This window comes from Mirounga angustirostris, unplaced genomic scaffold, assembly GCF_029215605.1.
Source record: "Mirounga angustirostris isolate CCGP_5_RB_7025 unplaced genomic scaffold, mMirAng1.0.hap1 SCAF_5, whole genome shotgun sequence".
Classification (NCBI taxonomy): domain Eukaryota; kingdom Metazoa; phylum Chordata; class Mammalia; order Carnivora; family Phocidae; genus Mirounga; species Mirounga angustirostris.
Genome location: NW_026991713.1, coordinates 164,326,333 through 164,340,137, shown reverse-complemented (window position 1 = coordinate 164,340,137; position 13,805 = coordinate 164,326,333). Strand labels below are relative to the sequence as shown.

Below are 13,805 nucleotides of genomic sequence, written 5' to 3'. Positions count from 1 at the left end.
GAAGGACAGCCTGCCAAGGCTGAGGCTGCAGGTCCCACTGTGGCCACAGGGCCGTGACCTAGAACCCGCTGCAGCCCGAGCCAGCGCAAGAGGCAGGGCATCTCCACGCAAGGCTTTCCCGAGCACTCAGAGACACCGCACCAGCATGATGTGCCATGTGTTTTTATGTGGGTACAAAAAAAGTGCACAGAACAGTGAGGGAGAGGGGAGCAGGTCTGTCCTGGCCTGTCCTCTGAGTAGGCGGAATTGCAAGGGCCCACCTCCAGTCAGGGGCCTCCCTCAAGGGTGGGGATAAAGTGAAGACCTCAGGCGGGGTTGCTTTACAGTGTACGACCCACCCGTGTGGTCTTGAAATTGGCCGGACCTTTTCTGAATTTGACCATGGAGACCTCAAGAGTAGAGTACCTCAGGGGCGGGTCTCTCCAGTGGGTGGGGCCTCACAGGGTGGGCTGGGGAGAGACCCCCAGGCTCAAAGAGCAAGGCCCTGGGGTCTGGAGAGCACGTCTTTTGGGGAAGGGTGGGGTCACTGGGGCCTTGGGCTCTCGCAGGTGATTAGCCGAAGAGCTTGACGAAGCAGGGCTGGCAGTAGGGCTTGCCCGCGCGCTCCTGGAAGGAGCCCTTGGTGAGTGGGCGCAGGCAGAAGGTGCAGGTGAAGTGGTCTGGGTGGAAGCGGCGGCCCAGGGCGGACACGCAACGGCCGGTCACGGGGAGGCCACACGTGGCGCACAACGAACCACGCCGCGCGTGGAAGTGGTTCTCGCACAGCGGGCGGCCCTCGTGCTCAAAAAAGCTGCCTCCCGAGAAGGGCGCGAAGCATTCCTGGGGGCGGGAGGCCGCGAAAGGACAGGTCAGCCGCCAACCCCCTCACCAGATAACTAGCTTTAGGAGCTTAATAACCCAACGTGGGAACCCCGCAGCCCACAACCCCGCCCCAGACGTGAAGCCCCCTGCCCCGAATACCTGAATAATCGCCCCGCCCCAGGCTCCTCGTTGGGCTCCGGGTTGGCCCAGCTCCCCTCCTCCCCCCACCCCCCACCCCCTCCCGCAGCAGCGCACCCTGCAGACGAAACAGTCCGGGTGCCAGAGTGCGCTGAGCGCCGAGATGTAGTTATCCAGAATGGGGCCTTGGCAGCCCTGGCAGCGCGGGGCGAACAGCTGCAGGAAGTCCCGGCGGCAGTAGGGGCGGCCCTCTCGCTCGTGGAAACCTAGGGGCGGGAACGGAGCGGGAAGAAAAAGAGCTGCTGGCTGCACCGAGGACTTGCAAGATCTGAGACTTGCAAGATCTGGGGCCAGATGAGGGGCAGTCAGAATGAGCAGTAGAGAGGGAGGGAGGGATCGGGTCTAGGGTGGGGGCCAAGCGGGAGGGGATAGGAGGGGCCCCGCGTGTGGGAGAGGGTGGGGCCGGAAGACTTGGGAGGTTGTAGGAGGCTGGACCACAGCGCCCGAGGCGGGATATCGCGCAGACAGGTATCTTTCAGGACTGGAGCCAAGCTCTCACCCTCATCTCCGAAGGGCTCCCCACAACTGACGCAGCAGAAATGCTCCGGGTGCCAGTGGGTGCCCAAGGCAGTAACCATCTTCTGCGGAGAATGAACGGGGACACTCAGCGTGGCCCTCCATCCCTTCCACCCTCCCTCTCCCATCATGAACCTATGTAAGCGGGTTTAAGTAGGAGTTTGAGGCGCTGGGGACCTAACGAGGGACTTGGAAGTCCGAGAGAGTGGGCGGAGTCCAAAGGGCCTTGGATGAGGCCAGGGGGCGGGGCATGGCTGGGCGGGGGCTGTGGGAAAGGCGGGGCTCACGTGTCGGATGGGTTGATTGCAGAGGCCGCATCGTGGAGAGAAGCGCTCAAAGTAGCATTCAGGGCAGAAGGGGGCTCCGTCCTTCTCAAAGAAGCTGCTGCCTCCCAGGGCCATGGAACAGCCACCGCAAATGAAGTGCTCAGGGTGCCAAGCGCGGCCCAGCGCGGTCACCACCTGCGGGTTGGGGGTAAGGCCTGGGTCAGAGTGGACCTCGGGTTGCCATGTGCCCGGTGAGCTAAGATTTACATGGCACATTTCAAGTTTTCTTTTTTCTTTTTACCATTTGAGTCCCTTCACTCATTTCTCCGCACCCACCCCGAGAGGCCAGGATGAAGAACCTAATGTTCGAGTCAGTCTGTGAGTGACAGAGATTTCAACCCAGGTCTTCCAGCACAGGGCCTAGGGCCCTCAATAATTTTAGGAGCCCATGAAAATGTTGGAATTACTTTTAAAATCAGAAGAAAAAAATGAACTAGAAGAAAACGATTTAATGTATAATATTAATATATTCATCTTTACACCAACACAGTCATAAAACACAATTAAAAAAAATTTTTTTAAATGGAGGAAGGGGCCCATGAAGATGAACATGCCTAGGGCCCACAAGAGTCATAATGCCACCCTGCTTTGCTAAGATTGGAAATTTGGGGATGGAAGCAGGGCACTAAATATAGCAAGAGGATCTAGGTCAACCACTGGGCACAGGTGTTATCAATAATATCTACTCAGTCAATAAGCCAAGAACCAGAGCTCGCAAACCAGATGCTGGTGGAGGAGAAACAGTCTTTGTTGGTGCCTGAGAGATGGTAGGTGGCACCAGCAAGACTTTTGTGAAGACTGAGATGGAGGTGTGTAAAGGAGCTAATACGGTGCCTGTACACCGTAGAACTGCAATCAATGGTAACTGGGTTGGGAGTCTCATCCCGCCACTTATGTGCTGTGTGGCTCAGAGCTTTAGTCTCCTCATTTGTAAAATATGAACAATGGTAATACCCACTTCCCAGCGTCATTTATTAAAAGGGAACAGCACGAAGTCTGGCTGTCAGAAAGGCTGGGTCCATGGGTCTCTCCATCCCTACTCACAGCGCTCCACTTACTTGCCCAGCAATAGGTTTATTGCAGGAGCCGCAGAGACCCTTGGTCTGGGTGGGAACACCACGGCGGCTGAGATCGGACTGCAGCAGCCCCAGCATGGTGTCGAGGCTGCCCTTGCTAGCCGGCCCTGGTGAGGATGGGGAGCCCTCATTCACAGAGCTTGGCACTGGTGGCTGGGTTGGCCCAGAGGCTGGAAGCTGCAGCAAGGAGGACATGAGAGTTGAGTCAGCAAGGCAGCAGATGTGGAAGGTTCTAAAAGGGGTTGGGAAGCCACAAATCTACACTGGCCCACACCCCACCTGATTCACGTGGTTTTGGACACGGAAGTCAGACAGCGAAGCCATCAGTCTGTCCAACTCCAGGGTGGCTGAGGTTGCTGAAGGCTTTGGGAGAACAGGGGATGGGCTGGGAGGGCTGTGAAGAACACAATTTGTGTCAGCTCAGAGCCCCCCAGAGTACTGAATGCTATCCTCCAGTAACTCAGGTATCCATCACGTCTCTCCCAGCTCTGCCAACTATGTCAAACTCACAGGCTGGGCCTTTTCTTGTCCTCAGATTGGTCCTCCTTCTGTTCCCCTGCAGTCTCCTTGCTTGATGGGAACTGAGACATTATTTCATCTGCAGAGAGGAAAGAAGGGCACTGGACATGGGACCATACTCCACCCTCTCCCACTTAAGGCTTGTGTTCCTTTAGCTGCTACTCTGCGAAGAGTATACCCCTCAGTCTCTGCCCTTCCCTGCCCTGTCCCCATCCTGGTCTCCGTAACCTGGTACCTGTGATGTTGAACTGGGTAGCATTAAGTTCCTGAAGCAACCGGTCTAGCTCACAGAGCCCTGTGCCCAAGACACCGCTGGAAGAGGAGAATGGAGGGGCTGCAGGGGCCGCAGGCTTTGGGGACCGAGGCTTGCAAACCGTACTGGAAAACATGGTGGGAGTCTGTGTTCAGGGGTGGGGAAGCCAAGCCTCCCTACCTGCGTCTCAATTGCCTTCACCATCCCCCAGTTCCCAGGCCCCTCACCTGTACAGATGGTCCTTGTCCCCAGAGGCTCCTGAAGACTCCCCAGACCCTGTCTACAGAGAGAAGGACACAAGTGTGGGTTGATAGGCCTGTACTTTGCCCCTCTCAAGCCCAGATTCCCCTAGCCCTAGCCAAGCTTGGCCCTAGTTATGCTCCAGTCCCTAGTATTTGATCTCACCTGTGGCTGGTGGCCATAGGGCAGGGGACCTGTGAGAGGCTCTGGGGACCGCTCTTTTGGAACCCCTGACCTTGGCATGTGTGAGGTGGTGGTCTCCAGGTCGGAGAGCAGGGCATCTGCAGGCAAGAGGCCGTCAGGATGAGAAGTTGAGAGGTTAAGGTTAGAGCAGAGACAGGGCCTTAAGAGGTTAGAGGATAAGGGTTCCAAGTAGGCAGTAGTTAAGGAGGACAGAAGCCAGTATTAAGAGCAGAGGTCAGGAGTCAGACAGAAACACAGGTCAGACCAAGGCAGAGAAGGAGAAGGGCAGCAAGGAATATTTATGACCAAAACATCCCAAATGGCTCATCTTGGGAGTCATGCACAAAAGCTGCCTGATTCTTTTATTCTCTGCATCTTCCCTAATGCAGTCAAAATTGACTCTTTACTCAAGCCAAATTTGGCTTCACCCCAAATTGCTCAACTGGCTGTATGCCTGGCACCCAACTTTCTGACTGGGTGCTCTTTCTGCCCACTAATTCCTGCCCCCCTCCTGGACCTAAACAGGCCCGCCCAGCCCTGGCGCATCTCCAGGCACTGGGTCCCACCCTATTCTCCTCATTGGCAGGTCTGCTGGGACCTGCATTCTGATTGGCTTATTTTCCACAGAGCCGGTTACCCCTGCTGAGCAGCACCCCCTATCGCAGGGTGCCTGAACCCCTTCTCTCGCATGGAGAGCACAGCCTTCCATCCGTTTCCAACAGACCAGAAGGAGGAGATGCCCGGGTCCTCCTTCCTCCACCAAGACACCCCCCCCACCTCCCTTCCCCATATCTAGATCCTTTAAACCCTTTCCTTCCCAGAACCTAGAAGTCCCTGCTCCTTTACTCATCTCTGAGTACCATAGTGGGACCCTTAACCTCTCCCTGGCGTCTTGGCACTCATCTATTCTCTTTGTGCCCCCCAAAGGCCCGACCCCTACCATATTTAGGGGTCCTTAATTATTTTCTTCCCAAACCCTGAGACGGGCCTGTTCTCTTCTCCAGAATTTGATGTCATATTCTCCCTTCCTGTCTACTTTCCCAGTGCCCGGACCCCAGACCCCTTTAACCCCTCCTTTCCCAGCGCCCCTGAGCCGAGGCGCCCACTGGCGGGCGCTGCACCTCCCTGCCCATCCGTCGGCAGCTAGTGATGGAGGAGCTGAGCGAGGGAAGAAGGGAGGGAGCGGCCAGTCCAGGAAAAGGCAGGAAGGGAGAGACAGGAAGGGGGACGTGGAGTCGGAAAGGAGGCGCGGGCAGAGACCAGAATCAAGAAGACAGGAGGCGGGGATGGGAAGATGCGGGGAGTGCGAGGGGTTTCCAGCATGGGGAAGCGGGTCCAGATGGCGGTGAGGAGCTGGGGAAAAGGGGACTCGAGCCCCACTCACCCAGGTCCTCCATGGCGGGGCGCGGGCGCACCGCGCGGGGCGAGCAGGGCGGGGGCTGTGTCCGGTGGGGGCGGGGGGCGGGGGGGACGTCCGGGAGTTGGAGGCCCGGCCGTGACCATGTAAGGAAGCCGGGACCCACTGGGATGGGGCTTGGGGGGGGGGGGGCGGGGGTGCAAAGAACGGGAGAACTCGGGATGGGGGCGTGTAAGGGAGGGAGGGCCACGGCCCACCCAGGCCCAGCCCGCCTGTCTGCCGCGGAGGCAGCCACACCCCAGCCTTGGCCTCAGCTGCCGGGAGCCCAGGCGGCCAGAGCCAAAGTCAGAGAAGTGGCTCTCCCAGATCCAGCTCGGGATCCTCTGCTCAGTGAGACTCTTAGACACAGACTGAGGACCTCAAGCAGACACCTCCCGAAGCTAGCACCCTGGGTCCTATACAGAGCCCTGTCCACTGAGGCCATTCCTGAGAGACTTGCTCCAGACAGAATTTGGGGGTTTAGGGCAGGAGTGATGGGTCTAAGGATCAGACAACAGGTTCAGAAGACACAGGTAAACTGAACCCAGGCCCAAACCCCATGCAGACTCAGGGAAGACATTCCCAGGGAGCCAGACCACAGCCAGCCTTCAAGACAAAGCCCTTCCCCAACACCGAGGCACCCCAGACCTGTTCCAAAAGAGCCCTTTCCCAAGATACTGGTGAACATAGACAAGCAAGACACAGACTCCAGTCACAAAAGGGACAAGAGGTCTTCCCTGGACTGAGACCGTGGAAATGAACACTTAGAGATGAGTGTGGACAGACACAACAGTGTTGCGGCCCCCGGACTGTGGGTCTCCACCCAGCCCTCAGTCCAGACATGAGTACTGGGCTGTGGGCTTCAACCCTGGGGCAAATTAAACTGACCTGGAGAGCTTTTTAAAAATACTGACGCCCAGGGCATCCTCCCCTCAGCCAATTCAGTGAGAAAGTACCTAGACATCAACATTTTTAAAAGCTCTCTGGGTGGTTCTAATGCAAAGCCTGAGAACACAGAACTGGACACAGAGGCACAGATAGCAAGTGTCAACCTTAGCTCCCCGGAGGCTAACAGGCAGGCCCAGTCCAGGCACGCTCCTCAGTCAGGCTGCCACCCGAGTGGTTAGTGATCTGGGATCCAGGTGATAGACCCTGCCTTGAGAGATCATAGCGCAACATAAGCCCTTCCCTCACCTGAATGCACCCCGGGGCTCTGGCTATCTCTGAGCAAAACTAAAACAGGGCCTGCCTCAGGGACTCCAGGAACACAGCAGGGCTTCCCTCAGGCTAATAGCAGAAGGATACATAAGTGGCCCAAGAGATGAAAACAGACCCAGAGACTGAAAGCCCAAGATGAGTGAAAGACACTCAGGAAACAGTAATGCCAAGGCCTTGGACATACAGCCCCACACTTACTGCATTCCCTCAGCCCAGCCCCTTCATCCCTGACCAAAGTCTGTATGTCTAGCTGGGTATTTGTCTGAGCAATGAAGTTGCATGAGCAGGAAGCAGGCTCCTCCCAGTACTCTATTCTACCCCAGGACTCCAGGAACTTACTTAGTAAACTGCTACATGCCAGGGGTGGCCTATATTGAGATACAGCAACCTGAACAAGACGCTGGTTGATTGGGGGGGGGGGGGGGGGAGTCCCACAGGAAAGTAAGCAGAGACACCACACAATAGGAGTATCCAACTCCAAAGTTTTTAATCTCAGCTCTGGAAGGCTGGGCCAGGCCAGGTTGCCTGGGGCCCTGGGCTGTTCTCCATCTGAGGGCTCCATACTACAACCGCGGCCTTGGCTTCTCACTCCTGCATCTTCAGACCATCACCTTGGGGTATAGTTCCATTCTCTCATCAATCCTTGATGGTGACTTCTGCTCAGCCTCCTCTCATGCTGCTCTGAGGGAGTCCTCCGTCACAGCCAACTCATCCTTGGATCCCCTCCCAGGGAACATCAACAGTCTAAGCTGGAACCCTTGGCCCCCAATTCAACCCCCATGACCACAGCCAGTAAAGCCTCAGTCAGGGGCCCTGCCTCCTCTCCTGCTGCCTCCACAAGCCCCACTAAGGCCAAGGCCCGTTTCCGCGGGCACTGCCCTGGCCCCAGGGTCCAGCGGGCACAATGAGCAACCAACCGGGGCCGGCCCAGGCGGAATACCTCACTCACTGACTCTGGGCCACCATGGGGTCCCAGGTGGATATGGCCCACAGCCTCTTCTAGCTCCTCCTCCAGCCCAGGCAGCAAGAAACGGCCAGCGGCCTCCAGTGCCTCCTCAGCCTCTGAGCCCAGCAGGGGCTGGCCTGGTGGGGGAATGGGCCTCAGGGCAGCCCCACAGCCCCGGCAGCCATGCAAGTGATGCAGGATAGGCCAGGCTGCGCTGGGTGACAGGCCTCGAAGTGGCACCAGGTCCATCTGGGCTTCGGCAAAGCTGCCAGCTAGCAGAGCCCGGAAGAAAGGCGAGGCAGTAGCTGAGGCAGCTCGCTGGGCAGGGAGCCGTAGGCCTGAGTCCAGTAGGAAGTGCAGGTCAGGGGCTGGGATGGGGGCTGGGCCCAGCAGACGTTCATAGAGGCAAGGGGATGGGGAATCTAGGTCCAAGGGGATTGGAGGTGGAAGGACTGGGATCACAGTGGGAGACACCAGGCCTTGGAGGCAGGAAAGGGAGTCGGCAGCAAAGAAGAGGAAGAGTGGATGTGGAGCTGGCCGAGTTAGTGCTGAGAGGAGGAGACGGAGGCCGCCCTGGTCCAGAAGTAGCCGGCGCCACAGAGAGGGCTTCCTTTGGGAAGAAAAGTGAAAAAGGATGACACTGCGGAATAGCAACCTTGCCCCCCTGACCCCTGTGAGACACCCACATCCCCCTCACCGACAGATGAAGGGCAGGGTCAGTGCACAGGCCACACGGTCCTCAGGGCTTCCAGAGAGCAGCAGGTGAGTGAGGGCGCCCACGCCAAAGGGTGATTCAGCCTGCACGGTCAGGTTCTGCAGCAACATCTCACCTGCAGAGACGGACACAGCAGGTCAGGTTGGGAGTTGATGTCCCAACTCTGGGTCCCTGAAAGGAAGCAAAAACCTCAGGGCACGGAAGAGGGGATGACTACAGGCCCTAGAGGGAAAGGGTCCAGATGCTAGGAAATGGGAGGTCAAGGACAATAACAAAGTGTGATGGTCAGGGAGTGCAGTCAGAACACAGAAGATAGGGCAGTTCCTGGCCGTGTTGGGAGTAGTGGGGGGGCCTGGGAAGACATGGGGCCTGAGCCGTGGGTTTCCAAGTCAGTGTGCCCAGTGGGAAGGCAGTCAGGACAATGCAGAACTGGGTAAAGAAAGAGCAGACTGGGTAAAGAAATACAGACAAGCATGATTCTAAGTTGTTGGGGCCAAGCCTGGTGTTGGGGTATCTAGGCCCAAAGACTTGGGCAGAGGATGGGGCAGAACTTGGCATCCTGGGAGTCCCTCTCCTCCTCCCACGTGGTGACTGAAGTTGGACGGTAGGCTGGAGAGGGCAGTGAGAACCGTGAGCAGCACGGTGAGGTTCTTGGTCCAGAACTAGAGGGGGACGGGGCCTCTTATGGGAGACACACCCAGCTCCCGGTGCTGGCGCCGAGCCGGCCGGGCACGCAGTGAGGGCCAGTCATCCGGGGCAACGCCTAACACGAGCCAGGCGCGCAGCAGTGCAGCACCATAGCTGCGCACGAAGGCCTCGAGACAGGCAGGGTTGCAGGTAAGGCGTGCCAGGATGCGCAGCGCGCGGGGGCTCGGTGGGCCTGGCGAGCCCGTCACATAGGCCAGCAGGCCACACAGGGCCGGGCCGGTCACCAATGCCCCGCTTGGGTCAGGAGCCTGGGAGAATCGAGACAGGAGCAGCAGCGCTGGCCCCTCGCGGCCCCAAGGCTCCTCGGAGGCGGCAGCAGGGCTGCGGCCAGGTGTGCGCAGCGTGCGGGGCGTCCGCAGTGAGGTGGGACCCAGGGCGGAGCTGGTTAGCTCAGCTGGCTCGGGTGGTGGTGGAGTCAGGGGACATCGCTCAGGGGACCAGTCAGGGGAGATGTCTCCTGGGCCTGCGGCATAGCCCTCCGAGATCAGCCACGACCTGCAGAGGGAGAAAGGAGAGACTGAACCCACAGCCACGGTAAAGGAGCAGGGCCGCAAGAGCTGTCATGCAAAAAGAGTGACTGAAGCCGGGAAGAGGAGGTGGGGCCGAGGGGAGGAAGGGGAGAAAGAGAAATGGGGAAAAAAAAACCCCAACTCATTTAGCAATTACTGATGCCTATTATGTGCCAAGCCCAGTATTAGGTACTAGGCACAGACAATGAACAAAACTAAAGTCCCCATCCTCCTAGAATTTATATTCTAGTGAGGGGCAAACAGACAACAAAATAAAAAAGGCCCAGTGAACCTGTCTGGGTCCCAAAGTTCAGAGGTGCTGGGGCAGAGGCAAGGCCAAAGGCAGACCCAGGAAGAGAGGACATGTGTTTAATGGTGACTAGAAAGGGGTCTTGTCCGGGGAGAACGAGGAATCGATCAGAGTCAGTAAGAGTCCTACTGAGACAGAGTGGGGGATGAGGGGAGTGAAGACAGCCAGAGCCCTCAATCCACAGCAATCAGGTGGGCACTCACCTTAGGCTTCGGAAGCTTCCGGCCTCTGCCCGGTCAGGGGTCCGCTCCTCAGGAAAGTCCCAAGAAGCAGCTTCTCTTCCCTCTTCTTCCTCATCACCAGCATCACCACACAGCTGTCCAGCCAAGAGAGGTACAAGTCCCAGAGCCTGTAGCCGGCCCAGGGCTCCAGTATCGTAGAGGAAGCCCACAAGGGCAGCCACGACACGAGGGTGCCAGGCACTGGCACGAGGGTCCCGTAGCAGACCCATCAACAGCTCCAAACCACCCGCGTCCCGCAGCCGGGCCCGGTTGATGGCCTCCCGGCACAGCAGGCACACAGCCCGCACCAGGGGCTGCTGGGAGGCTGGGCCAGCCCCACTGGGCCCCCTGCGCCGCCGGAGCTCACCCAGTAGTACGTCCACACCACCAGCATTGCCCAGTGCAGGCCGGACAAGGCCTTGGGCACACAGGTTGGCAAGGATCAGGATAGTTGCCTCTCGTACTGCCTTTTTGGGGTGGGAGGCCAAACTGACCAGTGGTCCTAGTCCCCCACCCAGACTCAGCTGCTCAGCACAGGCCCGGGAGCAGCCTCGACTCAGCTCCAAGAGTGCCCGAACTAGGGCCAAGGTCAGCGCAGGGTCTGGGGCAGCGGCCAGAAGCTCAGCCAGAGGGCGCACTGCTCCCTGCTGTGCCAGGGCCAGGCGGTGCTGGGGTGAGTCGGCCAGGTTGCGGAGCGCGCGCACCACACTCTGCAGGCACTGTGAGTCCTGGCAGGCTGTCAGGTTCTCAACGAGCAAGGGGACAGCACCTGGAGAGGGAAGAGGAGGACAAAGAGTGAGCAAGGAGATACCCAAGCCCCTCTCCCACCGCCAAGCCCTAGCTAACTCCACACTCATAGCCTTCTCACCAGCAGAATGGATGTCCCCACAGCTCTCAGGTTCCATGGCTAAGTTCCCCAGAGCACGGGCTGTTCGGTTCTGGATGCTGTCTGTCTTCACACACTGAAGAATAGTCACTGCAAGAGAATTCGGCCTCTTGAGGGTCCTACTCCTTCTTGTCTCTCTCATTAATGACCTCAAGAATGTGACCCGAGAGGGTCAGGGACGGCCTCCAGAGAGGCTAACACTTAATGGGTCTGAAAGGTTAAATAGATAGGTATTTGTTAGAAAGATGGTGGATGGGGGTGTTACAGGGCATTTCAGGTTTGGAAGCAGCCTTTGCAAAGGCCCAGAAATGAGATCCAATGTCTGTGCTGGGCCTCAAATGTCAGGCCAAGGGATCAGACAGGACTTGAATATGAGGGCACCGGGAACCACACAAGATTTTAAGAATAGGAATGCTGTGATACAATCTGGTAGCCATGGAGGGAAACAGGTTATGGAGGAAAAGAATAAGGCAGGGGGAGCAGCCAGGAGGCTGTCCCCATTGTTAAGGTGAGAAAGGACAGTGGCTTAAACAAAGCTACCAGCCCAGCCCCACACATGGGCACCAGTCCCTGGGCACATGAGGGGAGAAGGATAAGTGGGGATGGATTCAGGAGATATTTAAAATGTAGAATAGTGACTGAATGACAAGGGTCATATGCTAATAACAAAACCTGTAATTTATTGAGGACTTATTAATGTACCAGGTCTCTTGTCAAACATGTTATGGTCCAGATGCATTTTATACAAGTTTAAAATATGTTAAAGTTTCGTTTTATCCAAAAAATTAAGATTTTATCAAAATTGGCACAATTTCCTAACAGGCGGCAGTGTATGAACTATATTCCCAACATTGCCACTAAGAGGCGCCAACTTAGCTGGTAAACAGAAAAGCTTGCTATCTTTTTTTTTTTTTTTAAGATTTTATTTACTTGACACAGAGAGAACAAGCAGGCGGAGCAGCAGGCCGAAGGACAGGGGGAAGCAGAGCCCCCCGCCGAGCAGGGACCCGACGCGGGGCTCCATCCCAGGACCCTGGGATCATGACCTGAGCCGAAGGTCGACCGACTGAACCACCCAGGCGCCCCGCTTGTTATCTTCCGTTAGGATTTCTTCTTATTGTATTAGTTTTTAATGACTCAAAGTAGCCAGTCCATGCTTAGAATATCTGCGTTCTCTACTTGTATTTCATTTTCTCCCTACCTCAATTTTGCGAGGTAGCTATTATTCCATTTCTCACTGCAGAGAACCATTACACCTTCTGACCCAAGTTCGTCAAATGGTAGCCCTGTGCAGGGCCACCCACTAGGCATTGAGTGTCTGCTATGAACCTCATAAATGGAGAGTAAGAATCACCTAGAAGTCACCATTTAAGCCTTTGGTCTCCACTGGCCCAAACTCGAGGAAACAACCAATACGCAGGTCATGGCTGAATTATCTGATCAGGTTCGGGTGTAGATAAAGAAGGCTTGAGGGCTTTATGGGTGTTGCGCGGTCAGAAGGCATGTTCTTTCAGGCTACAACACAAAAGAACTCAAAACTCCGCCCAGGCCCAGAAACAGAAGTTCCCGGGCGCGTGGAATCCTTCTAGGAAATGAGGGCGGAGCACTTACCCAAAGGGAGAATGCCTCCGAGTCTGCGCACTTCAGCCCGGCACGCCCCTTCCGTACAGCAGTTGGCTAGGATGCTGAGCGCCAAGTCCAGAGTCTTGCGCAGGCGCGCTGGCGGCGAGGGCGCCGACGACGACGCAGCGGAGGGGGCAGGGCCCGGCGAGGGGGCGGGGCCAGCAAAAGTCGCTGACTCGACGGACGAGGGGGCGGAGCTGGGGCCAGCCTGGGACGGGGCGGGACCCACTGCAGCCGCTCGCCGTAGCAGCGCGAGAAGGGGGCGGAGCCCGCCGCGCGCCCGGAAGCGCTCGATTCCCCCTGCAGCCTTGACGTGGCGCGTGCGGAGGGCTAAGAGCGCACGGCCCAAGGGTGTCTCGTTGGTAGCTGTGTCCTTTCCCCCACGTAGACCCTCCCCGGCCGCCGCCGTGAGCTGCGCGAGGCAGAACGAGAGCGAGTCCGTGAGGGTGGGTTTCGCAGCCGCCATCTTGGCTCAAGCCTAAGGCTCCGCCCCCCTCCTCGCCGCTCCTCCAAGGGAGCGGAACTGGAAGAGAGGGGCGTGGCCAGGCACCTCCTCTCTGACGCTTTTTAAGTAGCGCCGCCGCAGTTATTTTGCAAGTTGGAAGTTGTAGTTCTCAATCCCGGTACTCTGGGCAGTCGCAGAAGGCACGTAGAGAGTAGTGGTTATCTAATCGTTGTGCGAACCCAAGAGGCGCGTGTGGTGCATGCTGGGATCTGTAGTCTGCGCCTTGCTTAGCACGCCTGGCTTAAGTCGGAGGAGAAACTCTCCGGGGCCTCGCAGTGGACTGGTTCCTTTGGAGAACTCAGACATCCGACCATGGAGTCTCAGTACCGTGCTGCTCCCGGTGGCGTGGCTACTCCACCCCCCCCCCCCCGCGTGTTCACGACAGCGACTGCCTTTTCCTTCCAGCTCGCTTCCCTGCCCCACAGTGATGGCCCGGGCACCGAAATCCGCGCTGACGGACTCAGGATCGCGAGCCAGGCCCAAAGTATCAAGTTCCTGACAGCGGCCACTGATGGTGAGCTCTTGCTCAGTTAAGTGAATGAGAGGGTTAAACCTACCGAGACCGTTCCCTGCCACTTCCTAGAGCGGCACGGGCTAGTGGACATTTCCGGTTCCGGTGCTGAACCCCTCTCCCCCACCCCCCTTGGGTCCGGAAT

General features: G+C 57.5%; 2 protein-coding genes across 6 annotated transcripts; both read right to left on the bottom strand.

Moving 5' to 3' along the window:
- Positions 1 to 146: 146 nt before the first annotated feature.
- Positions 147 to 5,645, bottom strand: TGFB1I1 (transforming growth factor beta 1 induced transcript 1). Of its 2 annotated transcripts, none has more exons than XM_045875418.3 (11): positions 5,497 to 5,645; positions 4,095 to 4,210; positions 3,917 to 3,969; positions 3,672 to 3,814; positions 3,428 to 3,515; positions 3,197 to 3,311; positions 2,900 to 3,094; positions 1,803 to 1,976; positions 1,499 to 1,580; positions 1,057 to 1,205; positions 147 to 819 (listed from the first exon to the last, which is right to left on the bottom strand). In XM_045875418.3, exons 1-11 carry the CDS (start codon positions 5,507 to 5,509, stop codon positions 553 to 555), a joined length of 1,395 nt encoding a protein of 464 aa, XP_045731374.1. In that variant the 5' UTR covers positions 5,510 to 5,645; the 3' UTR covers positions 147 to 552. The 2 variants fall into 2 exon arrangements, with proteins under 2 accessions (XP_045731374.1, XP_045731375.1); XM_045875419.3 differs by lacking the exon at positions 5,497 to 5,645 and adding an exon at positions 5,053 to 5,208.
- A 1,549-nt stretch (positions 5,646 to 7,194) lies between these two features.
- ARMC5 (armadillo repeat containing 5) lies at positions 7,195 to 13,261 on the bottom strand. Of its 4 annotated transcripts, none has more exons than XM_045875415.3 (6): positions 12,633 to 13,261; positions 11,004 to 11,111; positions 10,118 to 10,904; positions 9,085 to 9,590; positions 8,370 to 8,502; positions 7,195 to 8,282 (listed from the first exon to the last, which is right to left on the bottom strand). In XM_045875415.3, exons 1-6 carry the CDS (start codon positions 13,108 to 13,110, stop codon positions 7,463 to 7,465), a joined length of 2,832 nt encoding a protein of 943 aa, XP_045731371.1. In that variant the 5' UTR covers positions 13,111 to 13,261; the 3' UTR covers positions 7,195 to 7,462. The 4 variants fall into 4 exon arrangements, with proteins under 4 accessions (XP_045731371.1, XP_064449091.1, XP_064449092.1 ...); XM_064593021.1 differs by having other exon boundaries at positions 11,004 to 11,231; positions 12,633 to 12,766; XM_064593022.1 differs by lacking the exon at positions 12,633 to 13,261 and adding an exon at positions 12,376 to 12,607.
- Positions 13,262 to 13,805: the final 544 nt, after the last annotated feature.